Source organism: Balaenoptera ricei, chromosome 4 (genome assembly GCF_028023285.1).
Source record: "Balaenoptera ricei isolate mBalRic1 chromosome 4, mBalRic1.hap2, whole genome shotgun sequence".
NCBI classification, from domain to species: domain Eukaryota; kingdom Metazoa; phylum Chordata; class Mammalia; order Artiodactyla; family Balaenopteridae; genus Balaenoptera; species Balaenoptera ricei.
In genome coordinates, this window is record NC_082642.1 from 87,983,862 (window position 1) to 88,011,314 (window position 27,453).

Genomic DNA, 27,453 nt, shown 5'->3' on the forward strand with positions numbered 1-27,453 from the left:
GAGCCCTTCTCCAGTCCCAGGAGTGGGATAAAGCAGCCTGCAAATAAGCTGGACATTTTCATTCCAAGCATCTGGAAAGAGGTTAGGCTGGCACAAATGCTATCAATAAAAACCACATGACCCAAAAAGGTAAAAGAGTGGACACTATTCAAATATTTACCACAAAAGCAAATTCCTGCCTGGTGGGGTTATCAGCAGCTGACAGGATTAGCCTGCTGCTTCCACCTCATGGTGGGTTTGGGCTCAAACCAGCACACAGCCAGCCTGTGGAGCCAAGAGAGAATGAACCGGAAGCCCATGGCCCCCACCAACAAAGCTGCCATTCAGCAGCTCCTCAGGCGGCAGCTTCAAGACAGAGTGACCATGACCAATGGCTGTGACCCCAGCTCCTCAAAACACAGACACACACACACACACACACACACATTCACACACTCACTCATTCCAGGCTCAGCAGGAGCCCTGTGACCTGGCTAAGCCACTGCCAGGCTTCCTAGCCCCAGGGGCCTCCCCTGATGACCCAGGCCACAGTCTGGGCCCCGGCTCCTGCAGGGGGTGGGTGGTGGACCTCAGGCCTGGTGCCTCACGGAGACTTTGAGGGCTGCCTCCCAGCCTCCCTCCCTCCCAGCCTCCCTCCCTTCCAGTCTCCCACTCTCCCAGCCTCCCACCCTCCCAGCCTCCCTCCCTCACACCCTCCCACCCGTTTCCCTCATAAGCTCCAGTTCCACACCCTTTGTTCCTGCTCACTCAAGGATCTTATAAAAAAGCCAGACCACTGTCCTCTGCTAAAAAGGGAGGGTTTAACACTTTGGTAGGGGTAGAACTGCCAGATTTAGCAAAGAAAGAAGGGAAGAAAGGAAAGGGAGAGAGGGAGAGAAGGGAGGAAGGGAACCCAACAGGATACCCAGTTAAATTTAAATTTCAGATAAACAACAAATACTTGTGTAAGTATATCCCTATACAATATTTGGGATATACTTACATAAAACAAGTATTCGTTGTTTATCTGCAATTTGATTTAACTGGGTATCCTGCATTTTAACTGGCAACCCTATATGGCTGGGAGTGGGGTAGAAGAGGAGGTATACAGAAAAACACATCAGCTGGAAAGGAAAACACAAATGCAGTTGTGATGATTAAGGAGGGAGGGAGACAACGCCTTTACTGAGAGTCTCTTTTACACCAGAAACTTGCATGTGCATTATTTCATTTGAGTGTTCCAGTAATTCTGTGTATTAGACATATTTATGCCCACTTACAGATGAAAACACAGAAGTTCAGAAAATCAACTGACTTGCAAAGTGTCACATGGATAATTCGTGAAAGGCAGGACTATAATCCACGGCTTCTGAGTATAATCTGAGCACTATTTCTTCTACATATGGCTGCTTTGCCTGCTGATACACCCTTATAATTTTTATAGGTTGTACACAAAGCGGATCCAACAGTTTTCTTTACTTTTCCAATACATTCATAAGGAAGTAAATTCTAAACGGCATCCTGGACTAACACATATTTGCAAAATACAGTCGTCTATTTACAGAGATCATTCTACTTACAGAGAAAGCACTAGACCTTTCTCTCCTTTGGGCCACTTATCCCAACTAACCACACTGCCCAGCTAACCACAGTTCCCTGACAAAGAGGCAGAGAAAGAGTCAAGACGGGAAGGACAATGTTCCACTCAAGATGACCACTGCTCCCCAATTTTTAGATGAGGAAGGTCATGAGATATTTGACTCAACAAAATCTTACAGGGACCCAAGAGGAAAAGGCTCCTCTATCCCTATGCCAGCATCCCACGAGCCATCATTTTCCCGAAAACACAGTTGATTTGGTGTTATGTTCTGGGGGGGGAAATTGTTTTTTAAAAAGCTATCTGTCAAAAGGACAGTGGGAAATACTTTCTCCTCCAGCCCCCCAAGCCTCTAACATTTGTGGCACACAATCGAAGGGAAACAGCCATAAAAATGACTTAATATGTGCTTTTTTTGAAGTACAGTAACTGTCGGACAAGTGACTATAAAAATAACACAGCTGAGAAGGTCTAGATTTATTTCTGCTTAGTGAATTTCCAGATCAGAATGTGCTCTGTTCATCAGTTAAGTTTTGCTTTTGTGCTGTTTGGTTTCTAAATTTTCCTTTCTTTTCACAGATGCTAGCAGCTTCTGTTTATGACAAAATCTTGCCCATCTCACAGTCCACACTCAGGGAGACCACGTGGCAGTCAGGCCCCACTGCCAGTTCCTGGGGGAGGGGCAGTGCCCACAGAGGTGGGCAGACAGCCGCGGGGATTCCCCACCAGCTACGATGGCCAAGTCCATGGAGATGGGGCTGAGCCTGTGTGAACATCACAAGGGCTCGGCGCTGCCTGCCCTTGCTCAGGCCCTGTTTACTCCCCTGTCTTCATCCCCCCTCTTGCTTCTCCCACCCCTCCCTACAAACACACACACACACACACACACACACACACACACGCACAGACTCCAAAGTGGCAGACAACTAACACTTGATCTTTTGGGCCACTGGAGCCTCCAGTTTTCTTGTGGAAGATGGCAAAAAACCACACTCTGTTTCCGCCCCAGCCAGCACCAAACATTCTCAGCCTGAAACAGAGGACAAATACCCAAAGGCAATTACCCAGAACTGGCGGGCACAGATTAGCGCCTGGCAGTCATTTGCAGACTTACTTATCAGAGGTCTTTAGAAACATTTCAGCTGGAGGGGGGTGGAAGGCGGGGAGAACATGGACAGACTTTTAATTTCTGTTGATTCTGAGGGCGCAAGCCCTACAAACAAGGCATTTTTTTGGACTCTGCCAGCTGCCCTGACGCAGGGGTCTCATCTGTCTCATTGTACAGAATGATAACTAAAGATTCCGAAGGTGAGAAAAACTCAACTTCATTTTGGATCTAAAATCTTTCCAAGATTTCTTTTGAAAAAGCCAATTAAATTGATTTAAGTTTCACTGTTTGTAAAATCCTCAAGGTACAGAAAACATAAATTCTGGCCAACACCATTTACATTAAGTGTGATCAGGTTTCCATTTATATTACATGAGAAGATTCCAAACCGAGGCTTGGAGGCCTCAGGGCTCTAACTGCACTTAATAGTTAGCCTGGTCTAAGGATCCCTGGGGCACTGGCCCTACGGAGCAGTGAGGAGCTCACCAGCTGACAAGCAACCTCAGGTCAAGGAAAGACGATGCGGAAATGGTGAGGGTTGGAAGGGCTGGGATCACAAATGCCAGGGCTGAAAGAGGGAGGCCTCGGAGCCCACCTGCTCCCATCCTCAGATGCAGGAGCCCAAGCGTGGTGGCTGAGCAGGCACCAGCACATAGGACATCAGACCCTCAGTGCTCCTTCCATCTCCTCCCAGGATCTTCGTTCCCTGACCAGGGATCGAACCCGTGTCCCCTTGCAGTGGAAGCGTGGAGTCTTAACCACTGGATTGCCAAGGAAGTCCCTCCTCCCTTTGTTAAATCAACACCCCCAGACGTAAGATGCACCTTGTATGAAGGTGAGGGAATGAGGCAGGGAGGCTGCTATAAGTACAAGGGCAGATGTTTGCCCAAACCTCCCCCTTCCCCACACACAGCAGAGTAAAGGGCTCCACTTTGTCACTCTGGGGTAACCTGCAGGAGGATTATGTAAGGGAGAACAGCCCACCAGGCCCAGGAGTTATCGACTCATTCAGAGGCCTTGCAGGAATTTCCTGTTGTGTGATCTGGGTCTTGCAAATAACTACAACCAAGCCGAGGCTGTCACTCTCCTCTCTCTTAGAGGAAACGCGTGTTCTTGAGTCACCAGTTGCCGGTGCCCTGCAGCTCTCCAAAGACTGGGCCTAGCTCTGAGAATGCCCACAGGGAGCCAGCAGGAGGGTGTGCACTGAGAACGAAGGGTGGGCCAGCCCAGGGAGCAGTGAAATCCCAGCTCCAGGCTCTGGGTGAGCTATGGCTCTGGCCAGAGGAGGAAGAGTCAGCAACATGGAACTCTCTGTATCCAGGGCCGTGGGCCTAGTTTTTAACAAAAACCTGCATGTGCTTCTGCTTTTCCTTTCCTTTTTTAATTTTTTTAAATTGTAAGACGTATACTACGTACAAAGGAGTACATGCAAACACAGGCACCGTCCCTCAAGTGGAGCACAAAAGCAACGCAGGCCTCCAGCGGCAATCCCCACCCGTGTCTGCGTTCCCACCACTCCCCCGCTCCCTCCAGAGGCGACGGTCATGCTGGCTTTGGGAACCATCGTTCCCTTGGTTTTCCTTATGATGTTCACCACTTGCGTATATATCCCTAAAGATTACATTTCCATTTTGCCTATCAATGCACATAGCTAGCTCCCCGTCTGCTCGTTTTATCTTTATATAATACTCAGTTAGATGAATATATTATATTTATCCATTCTGCTGTCTATGAGGATTTAGGTTGTTTTGGGTTTGGGCTACTACAAATAATGCCACGACGAACACTCTTGAATGTGTCTCCTGGTCCTCAGGTGCTGGAGTTTCTTCATGCTGCACACCTGACAGGGAAACACTGCAGCACGAGAATGCGCTTTTCACTAGGAGATGCCAATCTGTGTTCCAAAATTATGCTGCCTCTCCCTCCCTGAAAGACACTGATAAACCCACTCCACTTATACAGAGGAGGGGTCACGGTGACTCGAGGCCAAGAAAACCTAGTTCATCACCAGACTGGCAAGTTAAAGCTATATCTTGATACCTCCTCTATAAGACAAAGCCCAAGATTTTAAAATTCTGAGCTGAGCCAGAACCAACAATCCAAATGGCTGGGCTTTCCACAAGAAAAAATGTCACAAACTCTGCCAAATGAATGAAGTAACATCTACGGATTCGGTGCAGACCCACCTGCCCATACTACTAAATATAAGCAGTAAGTACAAACGTGTCCCTGAGATATTCAGCACAGAAAGTCTGCAGACCGATCAATCCCAATCTGCCGAGGGTGGAGGGGGAGTGAGGAGGGGTCCTGGAGGCCGCCCACCAGCTGCTGCCACATACCTGTACACTGGCTGCATCTCCCTTGCTATGCCAATGACGGCGCCGGGCAGGAAGTTATCGAACTCCTCAAACAATTCCCGGATGTTGGTCTTGTACTTTAGGTCTAGGTCCAGCTGAATTATCCGCAGGATCTCTGGAGGAAAGAACAATACAATAATGAGACAGACACACATCCTGGGAGGCTCAGCCTCTGACAGAAAATGAAGTGGAAGGTGCAGAAAAGGGTACTGGATTATTCTTGCTGTCACTGAATAATGCAAAGACACTGCTTGAAACAAAGGCCCTTCGTCTACCAGCAAGCCCCCACTCACTAGAAGCCTTCATAAAAAACAGTGGCCCTGTAGATTTCCTTCCAATTGCAGACATACAGTTTCTATAAAACTAGGTAACCAGATCCCCCAGTTCAGGCCACTGTCCTGGTGTAATTGTCAAAAGAGCACCATTTCATTCTCAAAAGTATCTGATTTAGATGATACGGTACATGGACACCCTACTGAAAGCTCAAAGCATACAGGTGTTTCTCTTTGGGGTACAGGTAGTAAGTCACCCACAGAAGTCATTATTGCTTCAGGTTCTTATTACTATATATTTCTTCAAACCTTGATATGTGTGGAGTTAGGATGCTGACCCAGAGAGAAACAGCTAAAAGACCTAGATACTGTTTTTTTTTTTTTAACATCTTTATTGGGGTATAATTGCTTTACAGTGTTGTGTTAGTTTCTGCTTTCTAACAAAGTGAATCAGCTGTATGTATACATATATCCCCATATCCCCTCCCTCTTGCGTCTCCCTCCCACCCTCCATATCCCACCCCTCTAGGTGGTCACAAAGCACGGAGCTGATCTCCCTGTGCCATGCAGCTGCTTCCCACTAGCTAGCTATTTTACATCTGGTAGTGTATATATGTCCATGCCACTCTCTCACTTCGTCCCAGCTTACCCTTCCCCCTCCCCGTGTCTTCAAGTCCATCCTCTACGTCTGTGTCTTTATTCCTGTCCTGCCCCTAAGATCATAAGAACCATTTTTTTTTTTTTAGATTCCATATATATGTGTTAGCATACGGTATTTGTTTTTCTCTTTCTGACTTACTTCACTCTGTATGACAGACTCTAGATCCATCCACCTCAGTACAAATAACTCAATTTCGTTTCTCAAAAACTAGTTTTTAAAGACAGTCTTAAAAATAATCATATTTACAAGCATCATAGTTACTAGTCTGTCATAAGATCAAGGCCAAACAGTGACTTTGAGAAATCTTGAAACAACTGGATTAGTTTAGATCTATCCCTGAATTAAAGCTGGCTATTAATTTTTTATTCCAGCTTGCAAAACTCATATCTAGTTTCTTGAACTGGATATTGTACACAAAGGGTTTTATTCTTTCTTCTAAGTTGTAATATGCATTCAGCTGAGGAGTATATTTCCCATATCCACCGAACTTTCCAACTCAAGTTACACTTCCAGTTTCTTCCCCCAATTAGTTTTTGTATACTTGCAGGGTCAGGTTTTGTTTTGTACCTTCCTTCTTTAAAAATGATAAATAGTACTTCTAGAGACAACTACCCTATCCTCATTACACCTACAGTCTGCTTGATATGTCACTTACCAGTTGAAATTACAGTAACAATTCTGTGCTGTAAATATAAAAATGTTTAAAGAGAATACTGACAAATAAGGTTTATAGAAAGATCATATTAACTTAAGACTTGGCTATGGCTAAAGATGGGAGAGCAAAATGTATTTGAAATTTGACAGAATTTTTACTTCACAATAATTTAATATTACTGATAAAAGTGAAGGGGCAGTTGAAAATGGGTAATACTGAAATAACTGTTAACTAGCTTATGGAATAATGTGTTCATAGTTAGCCAAAGATAGCAGAAGACTAAAATGGTGCTCTGAAGTTCTGACATGGCACTTACAGCTGCAAGTTGCTAGGTTACAAGCAAGGTGTACACAGATGGAAATGAACAAATAATATAAAAAGTCTATGTAGATAGATAGGAGATTCATATTTTATTTCTCCAGTGACATATTTACAGTTGAATATAAATTAAAGGCCTGCTTGCACACCAAAGCCAGGTCCTTTAGGTGGTTCAGTCAAAGAGGTAAGACCTCCGGCTCGCTCACATGAGAAGCATCCACTCCTTGGCCCAGGTTTTGGGATTTTGCCAGCCTTGAGTTCATCAATAATTTTTTCAATATCCTTAGGTGTCAGATCCTCAAAGTAGTTGTCATTTATTTGAACCACTGGTGTGTTTACACAGGCCCCTGAACATTCCACTTCTATAAGAGTGAAAAGTTTGTCTGGTGTAGTCTCTCCAACCTTTATTCCAAGCTTTTTCTGAATGGCCTCCAGTATGCTGTCGGAGTTACAAAGCACGCAAGGCGTAGTAGTGCAGACTTGAACATATTTTCCAACTGGCTTTTGGTTATACATTGTATAAAAAGTTGCTACTTCATATACTCTCAATGGAGGTAATTGTAAAACTTCTGCAACCTTGTTCATAGCAGAGATGGGCAGCCATCCATTCTGTCTTTGGGCTAAATCCTGGCCTGGAAGCACAGCTGCTGCTTTATGCCCTTCTGGGTAGTTTTTTACAATGGCCTCTATCCTCTTATAGTTTTCCGGTGTGAAATCAAATGGAGTAGCTGGGTTATTCTCAGGAGTATATCTGTGCACAAATAAGGCTCCTCCAGCTCCATTCTGCACAGCTGTCTTATGCAAATTCCTTATATGTCTTCCCCACTGGGCAGCGAAGCCAGCCGCGCGGGCCCAGAGCACCGCGGAGAGGAACATGGCAGGCCAAGCTGCGGGCCTTCGGGCCGCGCCAGGCCTACTGTTATGTTTTTAATCCACTGTCTGAAAGACTAACTGAGCTATAATTAGACAGACTGACTCTCACAATCACCTGGCTCTTAAGAGCTGTTTGCTTCCGTTGCCCCCAGATGACTCAGGGGCGAGAAGGGAGGAGAGAGGCGCTGAGTTCATTCTCCATCCTTCATCCAACAGGACTGTCTGAGCTCCTGGGCCGGTGGTGCCAGCAGGGGACCAGACACCAAGCTGACTGGGCCTTGCCCTCAGGGAGGGACACTCAGGTGACTGAAAAGTAAGGAGGGACCTAGTGCTGACGTGACGTGGAAGAGGGGCCACTCGGGGTTAAGTGATGAAGGAGAAAGAGTAGTACTAAGAGAAGGCCTGGCCTGGGAATCAGACCACAAGGGAGCAGATTCCAGTTCTGTTGCTGATTAATTCTGTGACCCTGGGGAAATTATTTCACTTCTCTAGACCTTAGTTTTTTCATTTGTTAGTGCGGATGATACAGTGTGCCTCGTGAGGCTGTGACGCCGAGAAGACGAGATAACAGGTGGGAAACATCATCCAGGCTGTAGGCGCCACAGGAACCCAGGGTCTGGAGAGTAGGGAACTCACTAGAGCTTGAGGCAGTTGAGGAAGACTGAACGGAAGAAGGGGACTTGGGCTTGAGGAGCAGTGAGCTAACAGCACCACCTACCCAGAATGCCGGGCTCCCCCCTCAACTCTCCACCACCCTTTCATAACGGCCCAGCCGCAGAGCACAGCGCCGTCAGGACCCACTGCCCATGGAGGCCCCCTGAAGACAGGGACCCCATCTTTGGCATCTTGGCCTCCGTCCACACATAGTGCGGGGCCTGGCATTCAGTAAATACTCAGGAACGTTTGTGGAATTCAACAGTCATTCTCTAGATTAGTTTATGAAGACATCACAGCTCATGATTCAAGAAAACTGATTCATTTGTCTCTGTTCTACTTTCCTTTGTGATGCAGAAACAAATCAGTAATTGACATCCCATATGAGTTTTCTGAAAAAAAGTAAGTGCCAGTAGGTGAGAATCCAGCTGCCCAGGCCAGAGGGGAGCAGGCTGCCTCTTGGGCCCCTGTGGGAAGCGGGTAGATGAGAATGGGCCCCAGGCCAGCTCGGACCCGGCGGCCTGCCTGCCTTCACACTGCCCACCCCACACGTAAACGTGAGCAAAACTGCCACTTTCCCTCCTGCACTAAAGACAATGATCACAGCTACCTAGAAACTAGGAAGGGTGATGACCCAGGAGCCCGGAGGTCAGCAAGCCCATGTGGTGACACGGCTGCCTCCTAGAAGCTGCCCTAAACCGGGAAGGAGAAGAGAGACAGGCCACAAGGTGGAGTCTCGGGGGACCTGCTGCTCTCAGAGGTGGCCCTGGGGAGCAGAGGTCAGGAACCTGATGGTGACCTTAGGGAAGGACACTGTGTCCCAGGAGAGAATGTCCAGGCATGAGCTGCAGCCATCAAGAAGTCATGATGGGGAGGCCCCACCGCACACACCCCCCTCCAGCCATTTCTCTCCTTTCTTTCAGTCCACCTCCTGCGTCCCGAGCTCCCAAGTCCAGGGTTTCAGGCAGCTCTTACACAAGGTAGAGCAGAGCCCTCATGAGACAGGGACAGGATGGCACCATCATCCCAAACAGAGAAATCACATCATCGCCAGGGGTGGGGATGGCGAGAGGACAAAAGGGTGTTTGACCTGGAGATGGGAGGCCTCAAGGAAGTATGGTGGTAGTTTTGTGGCACCGTCAGGGCTATGAAAGAAAGGGAACTCTCATCCTCATGGCCCTGGGAGTACTTCCAATAATATCAGCAAATGCCACATAAGAAGCACCCTTTCTCCAAGTGGTTTTTAAGTGTCCAGTATTATTACACAGGCGACAGTTTTATTTCTCATAACCACCCGACATGTTAAGTGAAGTTATTCCCATGTTTAAATGAAGAACCAGAGGCTTAGAAAGGTTAAAAAAAATAGCCCAAGGTCCCACAACCAACAAGTCTCGGAGCTGGGATCTGAACCCAGGTCTGCAGAGTGACAGCCTGGCCTAATGAGAATTATGAGGAAGTCCTCTATATAAAAGCGGTAATTTCACTATAATTAGAGAAATTCCTGATCGAGGTGCCATTCAGTCTGTCAATCAGTCATTCTCCCTTGAAAGCTTACCATGTGCTATGTGTACTCTCTGGTCTTTCAAGATCATCTAAATCCTACTTAATCTGCCTGAAGCAACCCGAATACCTCCTTCCCTGGCCTGCCTGGACAGGACCTGGGCAGAGGGCCGAGCTCAAGGACATCAGATTCTCTTGAGGAGACCCAGTTCTTGCATCTGGGCAGAGCCTGGCCTTGTCTTAATACGCCCCTCAGTAAATCTGAGCACTTTCCCAGACCTTTAGGGACTGGCTGGGAGTGAACTTGGGAAAGTCAGGTGCAGCCCTAAGACACAGGAATTTGAGATGCTTTAATATTTTTTATAACTCCTCCTTGGTAAAGCACCTTTCAGGAAGGATTTGCTTCAGCTTGGGAAGACTTCTTTCAAGAGGGCCTTCACCACACAAGGTTAACTGATTAGGAAGGAAAGAGGCAGCAGCTCCAGCATGAAGTGACCCCTTCACACCAGTGTCAAAGGACTGACCCAGTTGTCAACTTTCAGGTTGAGGCAGGAGGACACGCCCTTCTATTCAGGGAGGCCAACAGCTCCCAGCACAGCCTGCACTAACATGCAGGCATCTGTCCAGACAGTTATCCTTTTATGTAATTGTGAAATAAGATGCCAAGTTGTAAATGTCGCTGCTGAAAAGAGGTAGATGCTTACCAGGAAGGCTGGAATTCATTAGGATGAGATTTTTTTAAAGGGCCCTGTTCCTCTGGTCCTTGATATAGTCATCTCTGTGGGAACTACATCCGGAGCGTTTTATACATAATGCTGAAAGATTGTTTTGAGGATGAAACAAGGTCGATATGTGGAAGTAGCAGCCACAGTGATGGCCCAGAGAAGATGCTGGTTGGAGGACAGCTGTAATGACAGCAGTAAGACCACTGAAATGTAAGGAATAAATGAATGAGATAACTGCCCCCAAAGCGAAGAGGAGATGAAATCTATAAAGCATGGGGGAGAATGTCTGAGCAAAAGGAGGAGTAGTAGTCTACAAGATGCAAAAAAAAGTCTTGCATCTCAGACTGGTTGAATGTCCGCCATGTCAGAATCCCATGAGAAGAAAGCAAAAAAGGTAGTGGACAGAATAATCTAGGATAATGGATTTGAAAAGGGAACCTGATAATAACTGAGGCCAATATATCCATTTACAGATGGGGAAACTGAGGACCAAAGAAGCAGAAGGACTTGCCAGGGATTACACAGTCCAGCTAGGTGGCCAAGCTGATCCCAGAACTCAGGTCTTCTGACTCCCTAGCCAATGCTCTCATGTTAACTAGCCCCCCTGCCACCACCCACTCCCAGCATGGACCATGAACTCCTAGGGAGCAGAAGATACTGTGTAATGGCCCAAAGGGTTGTGCACAAGACTTGCCAGGCACCCAACACAACTAGCTCATGGAGGATCTGCAAATTACCCATGAAAATGTAAACCTGAAGATTAATAAGTAGTAGCCAAAGAAAAGAAAGACTTCCATGACCCACACAATTTGTAGTCAACTTTTGGAAATGGGAAAATGGCTCTCCATATTCTCACATTAACTTCAGGCAGAGATGTTAAAAAAACAAACAAATCTTTACATTCCTCTAAGAACACACCTTGAGCTGTGCTAAATTCAAAGGGAAAATGGAGACTCAAGCTCAGCGCCCCGTGTGAGAGCCACAGCAACCAGCAGTCAAGCATTGTCCGCCCCGTGCCCACCATCCTCTGTTCTAGACAGACCTGTGCATTCCCGGGAATGTGTCTGCTGCTACATTCAATCAGTTGGGTGAGGGGTATTCCGACCAGCCCCTCAGACTTAAAATCTTCTCACATATGTGTTTAAATCACAAAAACAAGAACTGAAGTATCAATGTGTGCCTAGGTCATGTTCTCAGGTAGAAGGAAGCTTGGCTCACGTGTTAGGAAGAGACCTGTGTGTGCACCTGGTGTTTGAGGAACACACTTGTGGCTGGTCATCCTCCTCAGGTGAGTTCAACTCCCTGATGCTGGTTGCCCAGGCCTCTTGGTAAATGATGGAACCTGTAAGAGCTTCTGGCATTCCCACCTCATGGCTCAGCAGCTGGAGCTTTAAACGCTGGTTTCCATGGAGGACAATAGTTTGGCAAGAGCTCAGAAAAGCTGACGTGGGCTATTTCAGGAAATGGAAGAATTGCTGCCTACAAGGTATAGAAGGTGGTTCAGGGCTCACACAGGACTGGTGAATGTGTGATCACAAGATAGGATCCACTGAAGTATGTCAACTTAAACTGGTAAAAGATGCTCAGGACCTAGGTGGGCTTTCTGGTCTAAGACATACTTCCTCTTGAGCTTCAGCTCCAGGGGATAAAGTAAAAAATGTGGTGCCATCTTCACAAGAGGAGGTCGGCTCGCCTCGTCCTCTCATGCTCCAGTTTCAGGCTAACAACATGGTGCCACTCGGTTCTAACAAGTTGGAAAAGGAAAGACAAGATCCCAAGTGCTGACTCAAAATGCGCTTTCAAGACCTTCAAATCCCCATTACCAACATCACCACCCTGACCCTGGATGGCACTGAGGAGGTTCCAACTGCCCGGGTGATTGTTCTTGGGGTTTAGAAAGCCCATCCCTGCAGCTGTGTCTGAGGCCCTGAGCACCAGCCGGGCTGGGCTGTAGGGTTGATGCCTCTGCACAAGTGCACTGCAGAAGGCAATGTCCATGGCCTTAAAACCAGCTGGGAGGTTCCCAAGTCAACGTTCTCCGATGGAAACAGACTTGAGATAGCTCATCATCAGCCTCCAATTAAAGCAGCCACAAGGCATGTCATCTGACCATGGATGGAATTACAACCCGGAGTGAGTAATTACGGATACCCGCAAACAAACAAAAGGATTTTAAAAAACCTCCTTTCCTCTCCCCTCCCTTCTCCTATCCCCAGAAACAACAGACACATCTTAACACACACAAAACAACACAAAACATAATCGGTCAGGAAATGATGAGAAGGTAAGACTCACTTAGGTAAGCACGGAGCCCCCCATCCTGGGCAGCAGACGGGCCTTCTCCAGGGGCAGATGAACCATGCAAGCACCTTCTCTCCCTTTGAGTTTTTGAAAGAGCATCAGAGCTTCCCAGAGATAAATATTTATAACACATTAAAGGGCCCTCACCTCTGAACATCAGCCCAAGCTTTCCACTAACCCGGATGGGGCTTGGGGAGGAAGGGAAATCATGACAACTCCACGCAATGCGGGGCATCATGAGGCTGAGGACCTGGAAGCAGCTGCTTAGAAAGGGAGCTCACTTTCTCATTGTCTGCTTGGCAAGATTGCAGCAATTTGCCACCTGCTTTATCATCATCTGGACCTTGTTAATTGCTGCTCAGCAGCACCTCTGGCCTGCAGGATCCAAAGGGCACCTGAAAGGGGTGGAGACTTCCTCTAAAGGTAAGAGGCTCCTGACCGGGGAGGAGACAGTCCTGATGTGCCACACCAGCCACACCAGCCCGGCATTTCCTGCTAGAGGGTTTCAGGCTGTGTGTGATGGAGGGCCCGCCATTGCATTGCACAGACACAATCTGTGTCCCCGAGGGGGTCCGAGGGCTGCGGTGGTTCTCACATCCAACAGGGAACTTGGGTCACCTTCCAGCTGGGCTTTTCCCTGTCCTTCAGAGCTCCTTCTCCATTCCCTTCCCCGTGCAAGGCCCAGCTGCAGGACAGCTGGCTAACTATGGGAATAGCTGGCACGAAGGAACACAGTGGAACATGCCAAGCGTCCAAGGGGCTCTTCCAGCCTGGTCAGCTAAACGCTCCCTCCCTCGGAGCAGGGAGAGGGTATCTGTTGCAGGCCCATGCTGGGGTTTTACAACTACTGACCCAGCTCACGAACCTCCACTCTGCTCTGCTGGGTGGGTATTAGGACCTCCCATCTTCAAATGAGGAAGTTGAGGCTCAGAGAGTTTTGGCGACTCACCTAGGACAACCTGGCAAGGAAGTGTCAGAGTTGAGGGCAAGCACAGATTTGCCTCATACAGGTTTCTGAGAAAAGCCTTCAGACATCTCTGAAGTCCCTTTTCAAATTCCATTATCTTTAAAAACAAGAAATGCTGCCACATCAAGAGCAAAAATACCACACAGACGCAGAGCATCTCAGGCAGAGTTGGGGTTTCCCACAGCCACCTCCCTCAAGGCCCCCACCCTCAAGGAACTTGAAGACTATTGGGGTACCCTTTCATTGAGCAAGGGCCAATGGAGAAGTTTCAGGAAAAAGAGGTTTCATGCCACAAAAGTAAGTCGAAAGGAAGTTCTGAAGCCCCATACTTGCTCCGAAGCCCCACGCTTCCCTGCCTTGCAGGTCCCTGGATGGCCAGGATACAGCAGTGCTCGGGTCTGCAGGCTCAGCGCAGCCAGGAAGTCCCCCAGGCTAATCTATGCTTTCCACATCAGCAGCCGGCCCCTCCCCTGAGGGAGGAGGGGAAGGGAAAGGAAACGGAGTTCACAAGAGTGATTAATACAACCCGTTAGCAGTTCTGGTGAAAGGCTTTGGGGCCAAGAGGTTGAAATTAATGACCAGAGTCAGTTTTATGTATTAACTACAAAGCAAATTCTTTCTTCTAGCCCTACTCACCCCTCTCAAAATTAAGCATGGAGTGTTAGCTATGGCTCAGCCGTAACATTTTTTACAACTATCAGCTCCTGTTTTGTGGACAAAACAAAGTATTATGAAAAGACACGGTTTTCGCTTCAGCAGCAGTGCAACGGGAGTCTCCTCCCTCATCCTTAGCACCTTCTGTGACTTGGTATAAATCATATCCTTTAGGATAGGACAGAATTTATTTTGAACTTGGCTGAAAAACTTTAGGAACATATATAAGACAACACATAAAACACCCAGCCTCAATTTTCCTCTCACTCATATTGCCAATATGAAATTACAGCTCATGTACTTCTTTATGAAGTTCAATATGCAGGGGAAATTGAATTTTAGATTTGAAAAGCAGAAGAGCAGAATATCCCACTTTCTTTCATTTCTATGGTATGGATGTCCATGGTCCCTGCTGGCCTCTCCACAGCTTACAGCTCTCTGATGTCTGCTATAGACTTTATTTCTTGTCTCCAAACGTGTAAACTCTCCTTCCTGTTGGGGGCAGGACCACAGTGTGACTTTGTTCACCAGCACTGAGTCTATGCCTGGTCTCTGCTCCTCACCAGCAGGCTTTTTTTACGGACCCCTAGGGACGGCAGCTGTAGAAAGCAGTCCTCTCTGGGCAGAATAAATAGGTATTTTCTGGAAATGGCGATACAGCAGTTACCATGGGTCTGCCCAAACGGTCAAAGCTGGACTTTGCAAATTCCTCATTCTGAGGTTTTTTTATTGGAAGTATGTGGCTCTTGCTTCTAATCCCATCTGCCCTCTCTCTTTCCATCTTCCAGCCACTCTCTTCCTCTGCGGTGGCATTTGAACCTACCCCAGACCCACAGATTCCATTCAGAATTAGGGAAACTAACAAAGGTTTTATCCCATTACCTTGCAGTTCCTCATCCCCAAGCTCTGCCCTGACACACACTCCTGTCCCTGGGCCTGGCCAGCACCCCCCCACCGCCCCCTTCGGTTCACTCAGATGACAATGACAATAACAGGACTGATTCCTTATATTTTACAGCACATAGCGATGTTCAAAGTGCATTCCCAGATCACAAAACTCTTTCCCATGCTTTGGCTCATTTAATCTTTACAACAACCCTAGGGGGCAGGTGCACCTCTGTGGGTTGGGTCCAACTGCACATAGCAGAAGACCTAAAGTAACAATGGTTTAAACACACATTAGACCATAGCTAAGCCATCCAGGGATGGGATGTCTGCTTTGTGAAGTTATCAAGGGGCCAGGCTCCTTCTACCTTTTCATTCTGCTATCCTAGGTCTGGTTTCCATCCTCAAGGTCACCTCATGGTTCAAGATGGCTACTGATGCTCCAGCCAACCTGGCTGCATTCCAGGCAACAGAAAGGAGGAAGGAGGAAAGGCCCTCCCTCTTCTTTGCCCCCTGCCATAAGGCAGACCTTTTAGGCAACCTTCCTGGAAGTCCTTAACCATTCTTCTTATATCACACCAGACAGAATTTAGTCACGTGGCCACACCTAGCTGCAAGGGAAGCTGTGGAATATATTCTTTTACTGGGCATAATGCTGCTCCCTAATAAATGGGATTCAGTTAAAAATGAAAAAGGAGAGAATAGAGCAGCAACTAGCAGTAGTTCCACAGCAAGCAAGTATTCATTCCACCCACTCTGCAGATGAAGAAGTAGAGGCCCAAAGAGATTAGGTTTTGCTAAGGTCACATGGTCAATAACGGCAACCCAGGAACTAAGTCCACATCATCGGACCCATGTCCAGACTCTTTTTCCTTGTGCACAAAGTCCCCTTGCTGCAGTGGAGCCACTAGCGTGTTCCTGCCTGGACTCCTGTCTGCTCACCTTCCAGACCGTTGCTCAGCCCTCACCTGTTCCGTGATGGCCTACCATCACCTACCTACCTACCTACCTACTGAGATCTGCGCCCGCCAGTCCTGGATGCCATCGTGAAGGACGCCTGTCCTTCATCGCCTGCCGCTCACTTCCCTCCCTGCCTGGCTCCTTGCCCTGTGCCCCAACCTGTCTCTTCAAATCTGGGCACGGTCACTAGTAAGGTGAGCCAAGCCAGAGCCAAGCCAGACCCCAGCGAGCTGGAGCACACCCCAAAACTCCGTAATGCCCGCGGAGTTCTGTGAGAAGGATGCCTCACCTGGGCCCCACCCCACAAGGATGGTTGACATCTCCCAACACTGTTTCCAGTGGTGAACCTCTTGTGTGGCCGGCGCCTTGTTCCATTCTGACACTGAAATCACATTTCCTGCATGCTGCGCGGCTGTGCGCTAGAGCAGGATGCTGACCTTCAGGTCTCTGACAACAACACCTAAGCAAGCACAGGCAGTTTTGCCTTCAAGGTCCCAGCACCCTGGCCACTTCTTTCACTTCACAAAAAACAAAGGCTTCTGATTTTGGCAGCAGTTCTTCCTGGTGTGAACAATGGATCCGTCCCTCTTTCCTGGGGCTGACCTGCCTGAGTCCCTTTCACCCAGCAGACTCATCCTTCTCCAATGGGGCTTACAGCTCACCACCACCCTCAGACTCAAGGCTGTGGGTCTCCTTCAGCATCCTCTCTAGCTGATACAGCGGGAGGACCTGCAAGAGAGGGATGGGTACCACCGAGATGCTTACACCAGGAGGGTAAGTGGATCAGGCAGAGAATAGCCAACTTCTCCCCAAGGGAAGAAAGCCTGCCCTCGGGCACACGCCTGACTTCTCCCTGGGACCATGGAGGAGTTGAGGAAAGAGAGGCCCCACATCATTCCCTGTGCCCAGAAATCCACATTATGGCAACTTGCAAGGAGAAAAACCAGTTTCTCCACTTTATGAACCCAGAAATACCCCTCTGAGACAGGTGAAGATCTACCCATCCCCTTACCTTTTGAAGCAGGAGAAAAAAATCTGTTTTTCTTTCTAAAACATTAAAAGATTTTAGTCTTTTCAGGTGGAAAACCTGTGACGGTTTGCAAACTGACTTGGCTATGGTCAAATGGCTCTCCAGGTTTCCTGCCTCCTGAGCCAGGCCTCCTGAGAAAATGTTACATTATTTTGACTTTTATGCTACCTTACAAAAAGAAAGATGGAAACCATGGCAAAATGAATAGACAACCCACAGACTGGGAGAAAATATTTGCAAATGATGCTACCGACAAGGGTTTAATTTCCAAAATATGCAAACAGCTCATACAATTCAATAACAAAAAACCACACAACCCAATTAAAAAAATGGGCAGAAGACCTAAGTAGACATTTCTCCAGAGAAGACACACAGATGGCCAAAAGGTACATGAAACGATGCTCAACATTATTAATTATCAGAGAAATGCAAATCAAAACTACAGTGAGGTACCACCTCGCACCAGTCAGAATGCCCATCATCAGAAAGTCTACAAATAACAAATGCTGCAGAGGGAGAAAAGCAAAGGAAAAATTTACATTCCTACACTGTTGGTGGGAATATAAATTTGTGCAGCCACTATGGAGAACAGTATGGAAGTGCCTTAAAAAACTAAAATAGAGTTGCCATATGATCCAGCAATCCCATTCCTGAGCATATATCTGGAGAAAACTCTAATTCGAAAAGATACATGCACCCAAATGTTCATAGCAGCACTATTTACAATAGCCAAGACACGGAAACAACCTAAATGTCCATCAACAGATGAATGTATAAAGATGTGGTATATATATACAATGGCATATTACTCAGCCATAAAAAAAGAATGAAATAATGCCATTTGCAGCAACATGGACAGACCTAGAGATTATCATACTAAGTGAAGTAAATCAGAAAGAGAAAGACAAATATTATATGATATCACTTATATGTGGAATCTAAAATATGATACAAATGAACTTATTTCCAAAACAGAAAGAGACTCACAGACATAGAAAACACACCTATGGTTACCAAAGGGTAAGGGGGGAGGGAGAGATAAATTAGATGTTTGGGATTAACAGATACACACTACTGTATATAAAATAGATAACCAACAAGGACCTATTGTATAGCACAGGGAACTGTATTTAATATCCTGTAATAAACCATAATGGAAAAGAATATGAAAAAGAATACACACACACATATATATACACACACATATATATAACTCAATCACTTTGCTATACACCAGAAACTAACATAAAACTGTAAATCAACCATACATACTTCAATAAGAAAAAAAATGAACTATCTATCATCATCTATAAAATGATGAGGTTCCCATATGCCTGGGAACAAGGTACTGGGCTAGGTCATTTCTACATATTTTACCTAATTTAATCCTTACAAGTAGGGTTTATTGTCCCCATTTTATAGTTTTCTCCCATCCAAAATACAGTCTATGTTTCATTGCTTTCATCCCTGTTTACCAAGGTTAAGAGGAGCCCCTCCTGCTATGAATCTAAGAAGAATTACCCAAGAATGTGGAGCAGTCAAAAGACTGGCCCCTATGCTGGGAGTCCAGATACCAATTTTCATTCGAAATCCTTTTTATAACTTGTTCCCAACACAGACGCAACAACTGAAAAGATTCTACCAAATTGTACTTAAGCACTGATTGATTCATTCACTTGTTTTAATTTTAATTTCATTTAATTAATTTAGTTTCTGGTTTTTAATTAAAATTATTTGTTTTAATTTTTAAATTAAAGACATAAAATATAATGCCAAATTGACATCATTGCAGATGAAAGAAAAAAAAAGAAAAAAAAATTTAACCTCTAAATATTTTAGTAGGTTCTTCCTACCAAACAAGGACACTCTCGTCATAACGGTACAACCGTCAAACCCAGGAAATTAACATTAATGCATCACTACCGCTTAATCTGCAGTCCCATTCCAAATTTGTCAATTGTCCAAAAACAAAAACAAAATTTATGGTCCAGGATGGCATATGGTTGTCATGTATCTTCAATATGAAATAGTTCCTCAGTCTTCCCTTGTCTTCTGGGACCTGGGACAATTTGAGGAGCACAGGCCAATGATTTAGTAAAATCTCCCTAAATTTGGGTTTGCTAACGTTTCCTTCTGATTAGACTCAGGTTATGCATCTTTGTCAGGAACAGCACAGAAGTGATGCTGGGTTCTTCTGACTCCATCTTATCAGGAGGCACAACATGTCAATTTGTCCCATTATTGGTGATGTTAATTTTGATCCCCTGTTTTTTTAAAACAAGTAATGAAATGTGCTCTGCCTTATTTAATGAAATGTGGACTTAGGAGCTCTGGGCAAGTGTGAGTAGGCAGGATACTAGGTTACAGCCCTGGCTCACAGGCCTGACTCTGCCACTGTGTCTGGCCTTGGACGAGCCACTTCTTCTCTGAACATCAGTTTTCCCAGACTGTAAAGACAAGGGCACTGGAGCAGATGCTCTCCCAACCCCTCCCAGCCCTGCATCCTTGTGACTCTGAAGAGAGGTGGCCTTTTCCCCTCACTCATAGCCCAGCTGCTTGTCCTCAGAATAGCACAGATATATTAGGCACAGAAGATACTCCTCACTGTGTTGACCTTAGCCATGCCAAGCCAAGCAAGCCATAGTACTGTGTGCCCAGTACTATGTTAAGTGTGGAGGAGGTTCAGAAATGAATGACATTGTTCACAGCCGCAAAATAGCCAAATATAGTAGCATTTTCATTATATATTCTTGGCTGCTGCCACTGCTGTTTCCAATGTTTCCTTATCACCATTCTCCATGACTATTCAACATGACCATATGGAAACTAACACTTACTTAGTACCTACTAAGTGCCAGACGCTGGAATACTTTTAAATCTCCCAATTTCCATTTAACAAATGGAAATAACTTGCCTAAGGTCACACAGCTAGAGAGTGACAGAGCAGGAATGCACATCAGGCCTTTCTGGCCCTAGAGTCTGAGCTCTTTGGCCACATAATACTCCCTTTAAGCGTGTTTACTTTGAAACTGTCCCACACCCTGTGTCAGTTACCTGTAGCTGCGTAACAAACCACCCCAAAACTTAGTGGTTTAAAACAGTGTACGATTATCCCCTATAGTTCTGTGGGTCAGCTAGGCTCAGCTGGGCTGTCCTCAGCTGGGGTCTCCCATATGGACACCAGGAGATGGTGGCCAAGGCTACAGTCTTCCAAAGACTCAGCCAGGCTGGATGGCCACATCACACATTTTGCTTGCGGTTGATGCTGGCTGTTGGCAAAGAGCCCAGCTGGGGCTGTCAACCAGAGCACTTTCATGTGGGCTCTCCCTGGGGTCTTGGCTTCTCCCAGCAGGGCAGCTGGATTCCAAAAGGGAGCTTGCCAAGAACAAGTGTTCCAAGAGACCCAGGCTGAAACTGCACAGAGCTTAGAAGTCAGGCTGCATCACGTCCACTGGGTCTTATCCACCAAAAACAAGCTACAGAGCCTACCCAAATTCCAGGAGAGGGGACTGCACCCAGGTGTGAATGCTGGGAGGCGTGGCTCCTTAGGAGGCTGTCTTTGGGGACCAGCTATCACATTCCCTCACCCCATAGTGGAATTACAGATTATTTTAAATTTCTTCTTTATGCTATTGTAAATATCCTACCATATATATGTATGTATTTTTGTAATGACAAAAATAAATAAATTAAAACATATAATATTGTAATTATAATGTTATCAGTATGTCAAATATACACTAATGTATTATATATTTATGTGCGTGTGTATATATATTCACACACATATGCAGCTAGAAGAAAATGTGTATTTTTAAAATATTTGTCCATCTTTTCAAAAAGGACATGTATTGCTTTTAAATTAAAAACATTTCTAAAGGGATTAATTAACTACCTCACAGAAAATACCCATTTTCTGGCAAAGTCGATCAGATTTAAGGCATTTTGCCATGACCTCAAGTTTCTTTAAGATTCTTCTCAAGGTGGCCAGTTACCCATTTTTATAATCTTTTTCCTAAGGCAAGTCCATCTAGAAACTTCTGCCTTCCTCCTAGTTCACCACAAGGTGGTTTTCTGGGTTTCCAAATGCATTTTTTAAAGAAAAAGCAAACAATAAGCTGGGAGTTACTCTCAACTGGTTTCTTTTTCCTGTTATTTATCTAATTGTATTTGTGCTACATTTTCCCCATCTCCTCTTGCCAAGTAAATCTTGGAAGTTCAAGGCAAATGGCAGGTGCTTTGGGTATCTGAGCAGCTTAGAAAGACCCTCAAGTCTATTGGGATGAGTCTCTCAGAGGCCAAGTTGCATTCTCAGAGCTCCAGGCCTAGAGGAATCCCCAAAAGAAAGATCAGCCTTAGAGATACATGAGGACGCAAGATCAAAAAAGGGAAAGTTCAGTCAACCCTCTGCGGCAAGGAAGGTAGCCTGAGGCAGAGCAATCCCCCTCCTGCCAGGTGAGTGACTGTGTAAACCTCACGTGGACAATGATGGCTGAAGGCAATAGAGCTGTCACTGCCCCAGATGTAGAGACCCTCGAAACGCAACACCCAAGCAGCCAGGGGGCCCCCCTCCGAATCACGTCTGCCAAAGGATGCTGCTGAGCCTGGACTGGAAACTTCTGAAATTGAGTATGGAGAGAGCAGGGAACCCAGGCAGGAGGTGACAAAAGTGGGACTGAATTCTCCTGCCGGCCCGCCTTCCCAAAGGAGGGCAGGCTCTGACCAGCCAAGCACGGGCATCTGTGGGCAGAGTCCGCATGCATCAGCGGCTCTGGAAGCCTGAGGAGGCTGATTTGTTAAGTCAGTCCGTGCTATTTTTACTCACTTTCCAACCATAAACCCACACTTCAGATTTCATTGTTTGGGGTGGATTAAGAAATTCAACTTGGCCTTTCTTGTGGTTTCATTTCCTGAATGCCTGCATGAAGGAAAAACTTCAGCATTCCTATGGAAACATATGACATTTTAACCTTTTCTTGACAGGAGGGTGTCGGGTGATTGGTGTCTTGCCTGCTCTCTAAACCTACACTGCTCTGATTAAGCGGGGAGGCCATGGCCTGCCCCTTCTCTCCTCTACCCAGGCGGGTGGAGTCCCACAGGTTAGTGTTTATGGTCTGGCTCCTGGAATGCTAGGTCAGGGCAAACCTGCCTTACGAATATTCCGGTCCAACATTAGGAGATGAAGTTGCCTCTGTGCAATTCATATAACTGTTCATTGTGACATCATTAGAGTCCTTGGTGATAAACATCCAGGTACAGAGTTTGGTAACTGCCGGTGATGGAAGAGTTGAACAATCTTAAAACTATTCCCAAACGATTTCAATTATAAAGCCAGGCGTGACTGTGTGGTCACAGAAACAACGAACACGTACCAAAAGAAAAAAGAATGTGTCTTTTCTGTGGAAGCCAGGACGAGTCTTATTTTCTTTTAAAAATACTTCCACCTTCACTTATATCTGAAGTACAGTCCTGATGCTTGGTAACTTTAATTCCTTGAATATAAACAAGGTTTCTACAACTTCAGGGTCTTCCTGACTGACCAAAACACTTCTAGCTCAGGCCGAGCTATGAGTTTCTATTCAAGGATAGAGTTTTCTCCTTTTCGAAAGAAAAATCTGGAACCGCACCAAATTTTCCTTCTGCATCTAATGAGAGGCTTCAGATGCTGTAATAAAAATGGAAACTCGATACTGCTAGAAATAAATCAAGCATTCAGGAGGAAAAATGCTGCCCCAGGAAGCTGATCGCTAGGCACTGATGGGCATGAGCACGGCCCTGCATTCCCGCCCAGGAGAAGCGCCACGCCAGCCCCTCCGAGGGACCATCCCACCAGCAGCACACGCGGCCGGCGCGCACGGCACAGAGTTCTAAGACACCGGATGCCTCCCTGTTCGTGATGAACAACTCTGCATTCTTTCGATCGTTCAACAAATATTTACTACCCCCAACTGTATGCCAGGCACTGTTCTCGCCACTGCAGATGTATCAGGGAAGCGACAGGCAAGGGCTCTGCTTCTGTGTCACTCTCTGTCTGCACAGGACGACTTCAGACAGCAGTAGGTGCTGTGGAGAAGAGAAACAGTGACGGGGGCAACACGGCACTGTGAAGGGCTACAAAAGTTGGGGAAACAGACAGGGTCTTTGGAACAAGCAGCACTTGAGCTGAGACCTGCCAGATGGGGAAACAGAAATGCAAAGACCTGGGGGAAGCAAAGGCAAAGGGAGCCACTAGTGAAAAATCAGGGAACATCTTTAGCGCATCTGAGTGAAAAAAGGAGAGAGAGGTATGAAAGTCGTGGCTAGAGAGCAAGGCAGGCATCAGACCCGCAGGGCGGGGGAGCAGCCTGATTTGGCAACGTCCCTGCTCCGTAGACTTGGCACCTCTCTGTGCCTCTGTCCCCGCCCAGCTGTCCTGGTGCCTAATTGGATGTGCCCCTTGGCACCCTGGCTGTCTGGGCTGTGCTCCTAGCCTCTCAGCTTGACAGATGTAATTCCCCCCACCACCACCCACTTAGGGAGCCACTTCTCTCCATCACATAACCTTTGGGAGGCTGGGGTCCAAAGACGGAGGCTTGGAGGCTATTCCTAGAAGCAGACAATACCAGGAAGACTTAGGGGCACGTGTGCTCTCTCTTTCCTTGTCATTATGGGCTGGGTCTGGTCCTGGCCTCGGCTCTCTTCTGTGCTATTACCAAAACAATTCCTTTCCTCTCACCAACTGAGCTGGGGAAAGCTGCACATTCAAGCAAACCAAGGCATAATGAGGGTGGAAAAATAACCCCATGGGTCCTTTACCCCTTCCACATGTTAATACCTGGGAGAGATCAGGTTAAGTGATCACCAAGAGCAGAAATAACTGAAAAGCAGCCATAAAAGGACTCTCCGCAGCCTAACAGCCAACTGGCAAGGAGTAGGGGGTGAGTATCTGTGTACTTAATTCATTCAATTATTAGTTGAATAAACCTATAATACCTGGCACTCTGATTAGGATAAGCAAAACGAGGTCCCTGCCCTCAAACTGCTGATAGGCTAGTGATGGAAATTAACTAACAAAAATAATCATCTCAGGAAGCCTGTGATAAGTGCTCAGGAAGGGAGGGGCAGTGCTGCGGGGACGGTGAGGGGACAGTGAGGAGAAGAGATGGCATTCAGCGGGGCCTCGTCTTAGCCTGCTCCAGCTGCCATAACAAAATGCCGCAATCTGGGTGGCTTAAACCGCACTGATTTTCTCTCAGTTCTGGAGGCTGGAGTCCATGATCAAGGTGCCGGCAAATTCGGTTTCTGACGAGAGCTCTCGTCCCAGCTTGCAGATGCCCCCTTCCCGCTGCGTCCTCACACGGCCTTCCATCTGTGCTCACGCAGAGACAGTGCTGTGCTGCTGCTGCCTCTCTGCTAAGGACAGCAATCCCGCCGGGCCAGAGCCCCACCCTCAGGACCTCATTTAACCCTAATAAATCCCACAGGCCCCATCTCCAAATACCAGCACCCCGGAAGCTAAGCTTCAACATAGGAATTTCGGGGGGATACAATCCAGTCCATAATAGGCTTTGAAAGACACATATGAACCAGAGTCTGTCTGTGTGGGAAATGGCATTACAGAAAAGCAAAGGCAGAGACATGAGAGCCTGGAAGACTTCTGGAGAGAGCAGAAAGCAAGCCAGTTTGGCTGGAGTAAAGGATATGTGAGGGGCGCAGGGAGAGATGAGGCCGGAAAGGCAGTCTGGGGGCACGTTATGGAGGATTCCAGTGCCACATCTCGGCAGGGAACCAGGGAAGTTACTGATCATAAGACTGACAGGATCAGGCCTGCAGACTGCATGGCTCTCCCAATCCAGGCTGGGGAGGGGGACAGTTAAAAGGCAGCTGCAGTAGGCAAGACAAGAGGTCTCTGCTTTGAAGCAGAGGCTCTACTTTAAAGCCACGGCTCAGAATGGTGTGCTGCTGCGGACATGTGAGCTCGAGCTTTTCTCGGACTGGCCGACTGGAGCCCACCCAGGGTGGTGGGGAGCAAAGCTGAGGTCCCTATACCCGGGGCTGCGTACCCCAAACTCCCCTCTGGGCAGCAAGAAACCGCACAAGTCCCTTGACAGAAACACTTCTCTTCTCTCAAGCTGCCCAGTGGGGAGCCCTGGCACAGCATGGCACGGCACGGCCAGCTAGGAGGCAGGGCCACGCACAGCTACTTGTGGCCACAAAGGGCTGGGCTCCAAAGGGAGCATTCCAAAGGGAAGTAAAAAGTGGGGGCTCTCTCCAGTTAGGCTGAACTCAACTGCTTCTCACCTGATCAAACCTCCCTGTGCCCTTCCGGGCTGACTCTGGAGACAGGGAAACTGCAAGAACAGGACCAGAGCTGCCCGAGCCACCCACTGCCCTGCCCTCCACGGGGCCCACTGGTGGAAGGAAGGAAGAGGGGCCTCCAGAGGTTCCAGGGAGCTAGACATACCCTGTGAGCCACGGGCGGTAGTCCTGACAGCACAGATAAGACCCTGTGGTTTCCTGGTGAGGCTAGGAAGCCGGCGCCTCTCACAGGGTGCCAGTCACACATGGTCTGCCTCGCTGTGGCCCCTGAGTCCACTTGCTCATCTGCAGAACAAGGGGCTAGGCCTAGGTGGTCCCTCAGACCCCTGCGGGTTCTAACCCTACGACCACCATCACAGCACACACACCACGGAGGCAGCCGACCTAGGCGGCTCCTGACGCCAAACAACATTCTGAGTTTCATGAGACCTGGCAGAAGAACATCTCCCAGGGCGCCCTCAATATGCGCCTAAAAACTGGCATGAAACTGTACTGTATTAACTGGATCTTATTTTCTCAATGATTAAAAGCATCATTTCAAAGCTCTTTCATTTTCCTGTCTGGTTTTCAAATATACAGTCAGCTTCCTATTTCTCCCAATTACCTTCCCCCACCGTCCCTGCTACAGCAGTCAAATAACTCAGGCTAAAGGGAATCATATTTTAAAGGATGCAGGAACTGCCCCTCCCCACTCAGCACCTGCTTGCCATCCACGGGGGGCACCAGCTCCCACCACAGAGCCATTCTTATTGCCTATCAGAGGCCACGACCACCCTTCCCTGAAGGAAAGGAACCAGGTGTCACTCCCGGGGTGTCTTCCACAGGTGGCGAGTAGATCACAGAACCTGTGTCAGCAGGGATGCTGTTGACACAGCCTTTGGCTTTCTCACTTTGCAGGGGGCAGAGTCACCTAGCTTGGCAGAAAGACAAGAAACCCATGGCACAAAGAGGACCCAAGTCATATGGATGCTGCTCTGGTGATCTTTTTTTTTTTAAATGCAGACTGTGGATGATCCCATCCGTCAGCTTCTTAAAAACCAAGTCTCAGGGCTTCCCTGGTGGTGCAGTTGTTAACAATCTGCCTGCCAATGCAGGGGACACGGGTTCAATCCCTGGTCTGGGAAGATCCCACGTGCCGCGGAGCAACTAAGCCCGTGAGCCACAGCTACTGAGCCTGCGCTCTTGAAGCCCGCAAGCCACAACTACTGAGCCCACGTGCCACAACTACTGAAGCCCGTGCGCCTAGAGCCCATGCTCCACAACAAAAGAAGCCTGCGCACCGCAACGAAGAGTAGCCCCTGCTCATCGCAACTACAGAAAGCCCGTGTGCGGCAACAAAGACCCAACACAGCCAAAAATAAATAAAATAAAATAAATTAATTAAAAAAAAAATGCTTTAAAACACCAAGTCTCAGAGCAGCCAGGAAACAGCCTTGCCACTGGCAGTCAGGAAAAGCTCATTCTCCCTACCCCATTTCTGTCTCAAGTCCCCAGCCCTTCAAAAAAGGATAAGCCTTTCACCTATGAGGGGCTGAGAAGAAGGATCCTGGACTGAGGACCCCCATGGACCCAGTCCAAGGACTTGCCTGGACCCTCTTGCTCTAGGCACCCCATTCTTCATCCTCTTAGGACTTTTGTACCATTTGCAATTACACATTT

At 47.3% G+C, this 27,453-nt stretch overlaps 2 protein-coding genes across 2 annotated transcripts in view; both read right to left on the reverse strand.

Annotated features, from left to right (window-relative positions):
- XXYLT1 (xyloside xylosyltransferase 1) overlaps nucleotides 1-27,453 on the reverse strand; it is a 186,019-nt gene that overhangs the window by 69,381 nt on the left and 89,185 nt on the right. The window contains exon 3 of the mRNA XM_059920798.1: nucleotides 5,024-5,156. Coding sequence (XP_059776781.1) covers nucleotides 5,024-5,156 — 133 coding nt within the window. The remainder of the gene's footprint in view (nucleotides 1-5,023; nucleotides 5,157-27,453) is intronic.
- Nucleotides 7,011-7,823, reverse strand: LOC132365389 (NADH dehydrogenase [ubiquinone] flavoprotein 2, mitochondrial-like). The gene has a single exon (XM_059922094.1). The coding sequence runs from the start codon at nucleotides 7,821-7,823 to the stop codon at nucleotides 7,077-7,079; it is 747 nt and encodes a 248-aa protein (XP_059778077.1). The 3' UTR covers nucleotides 7,011-7,076.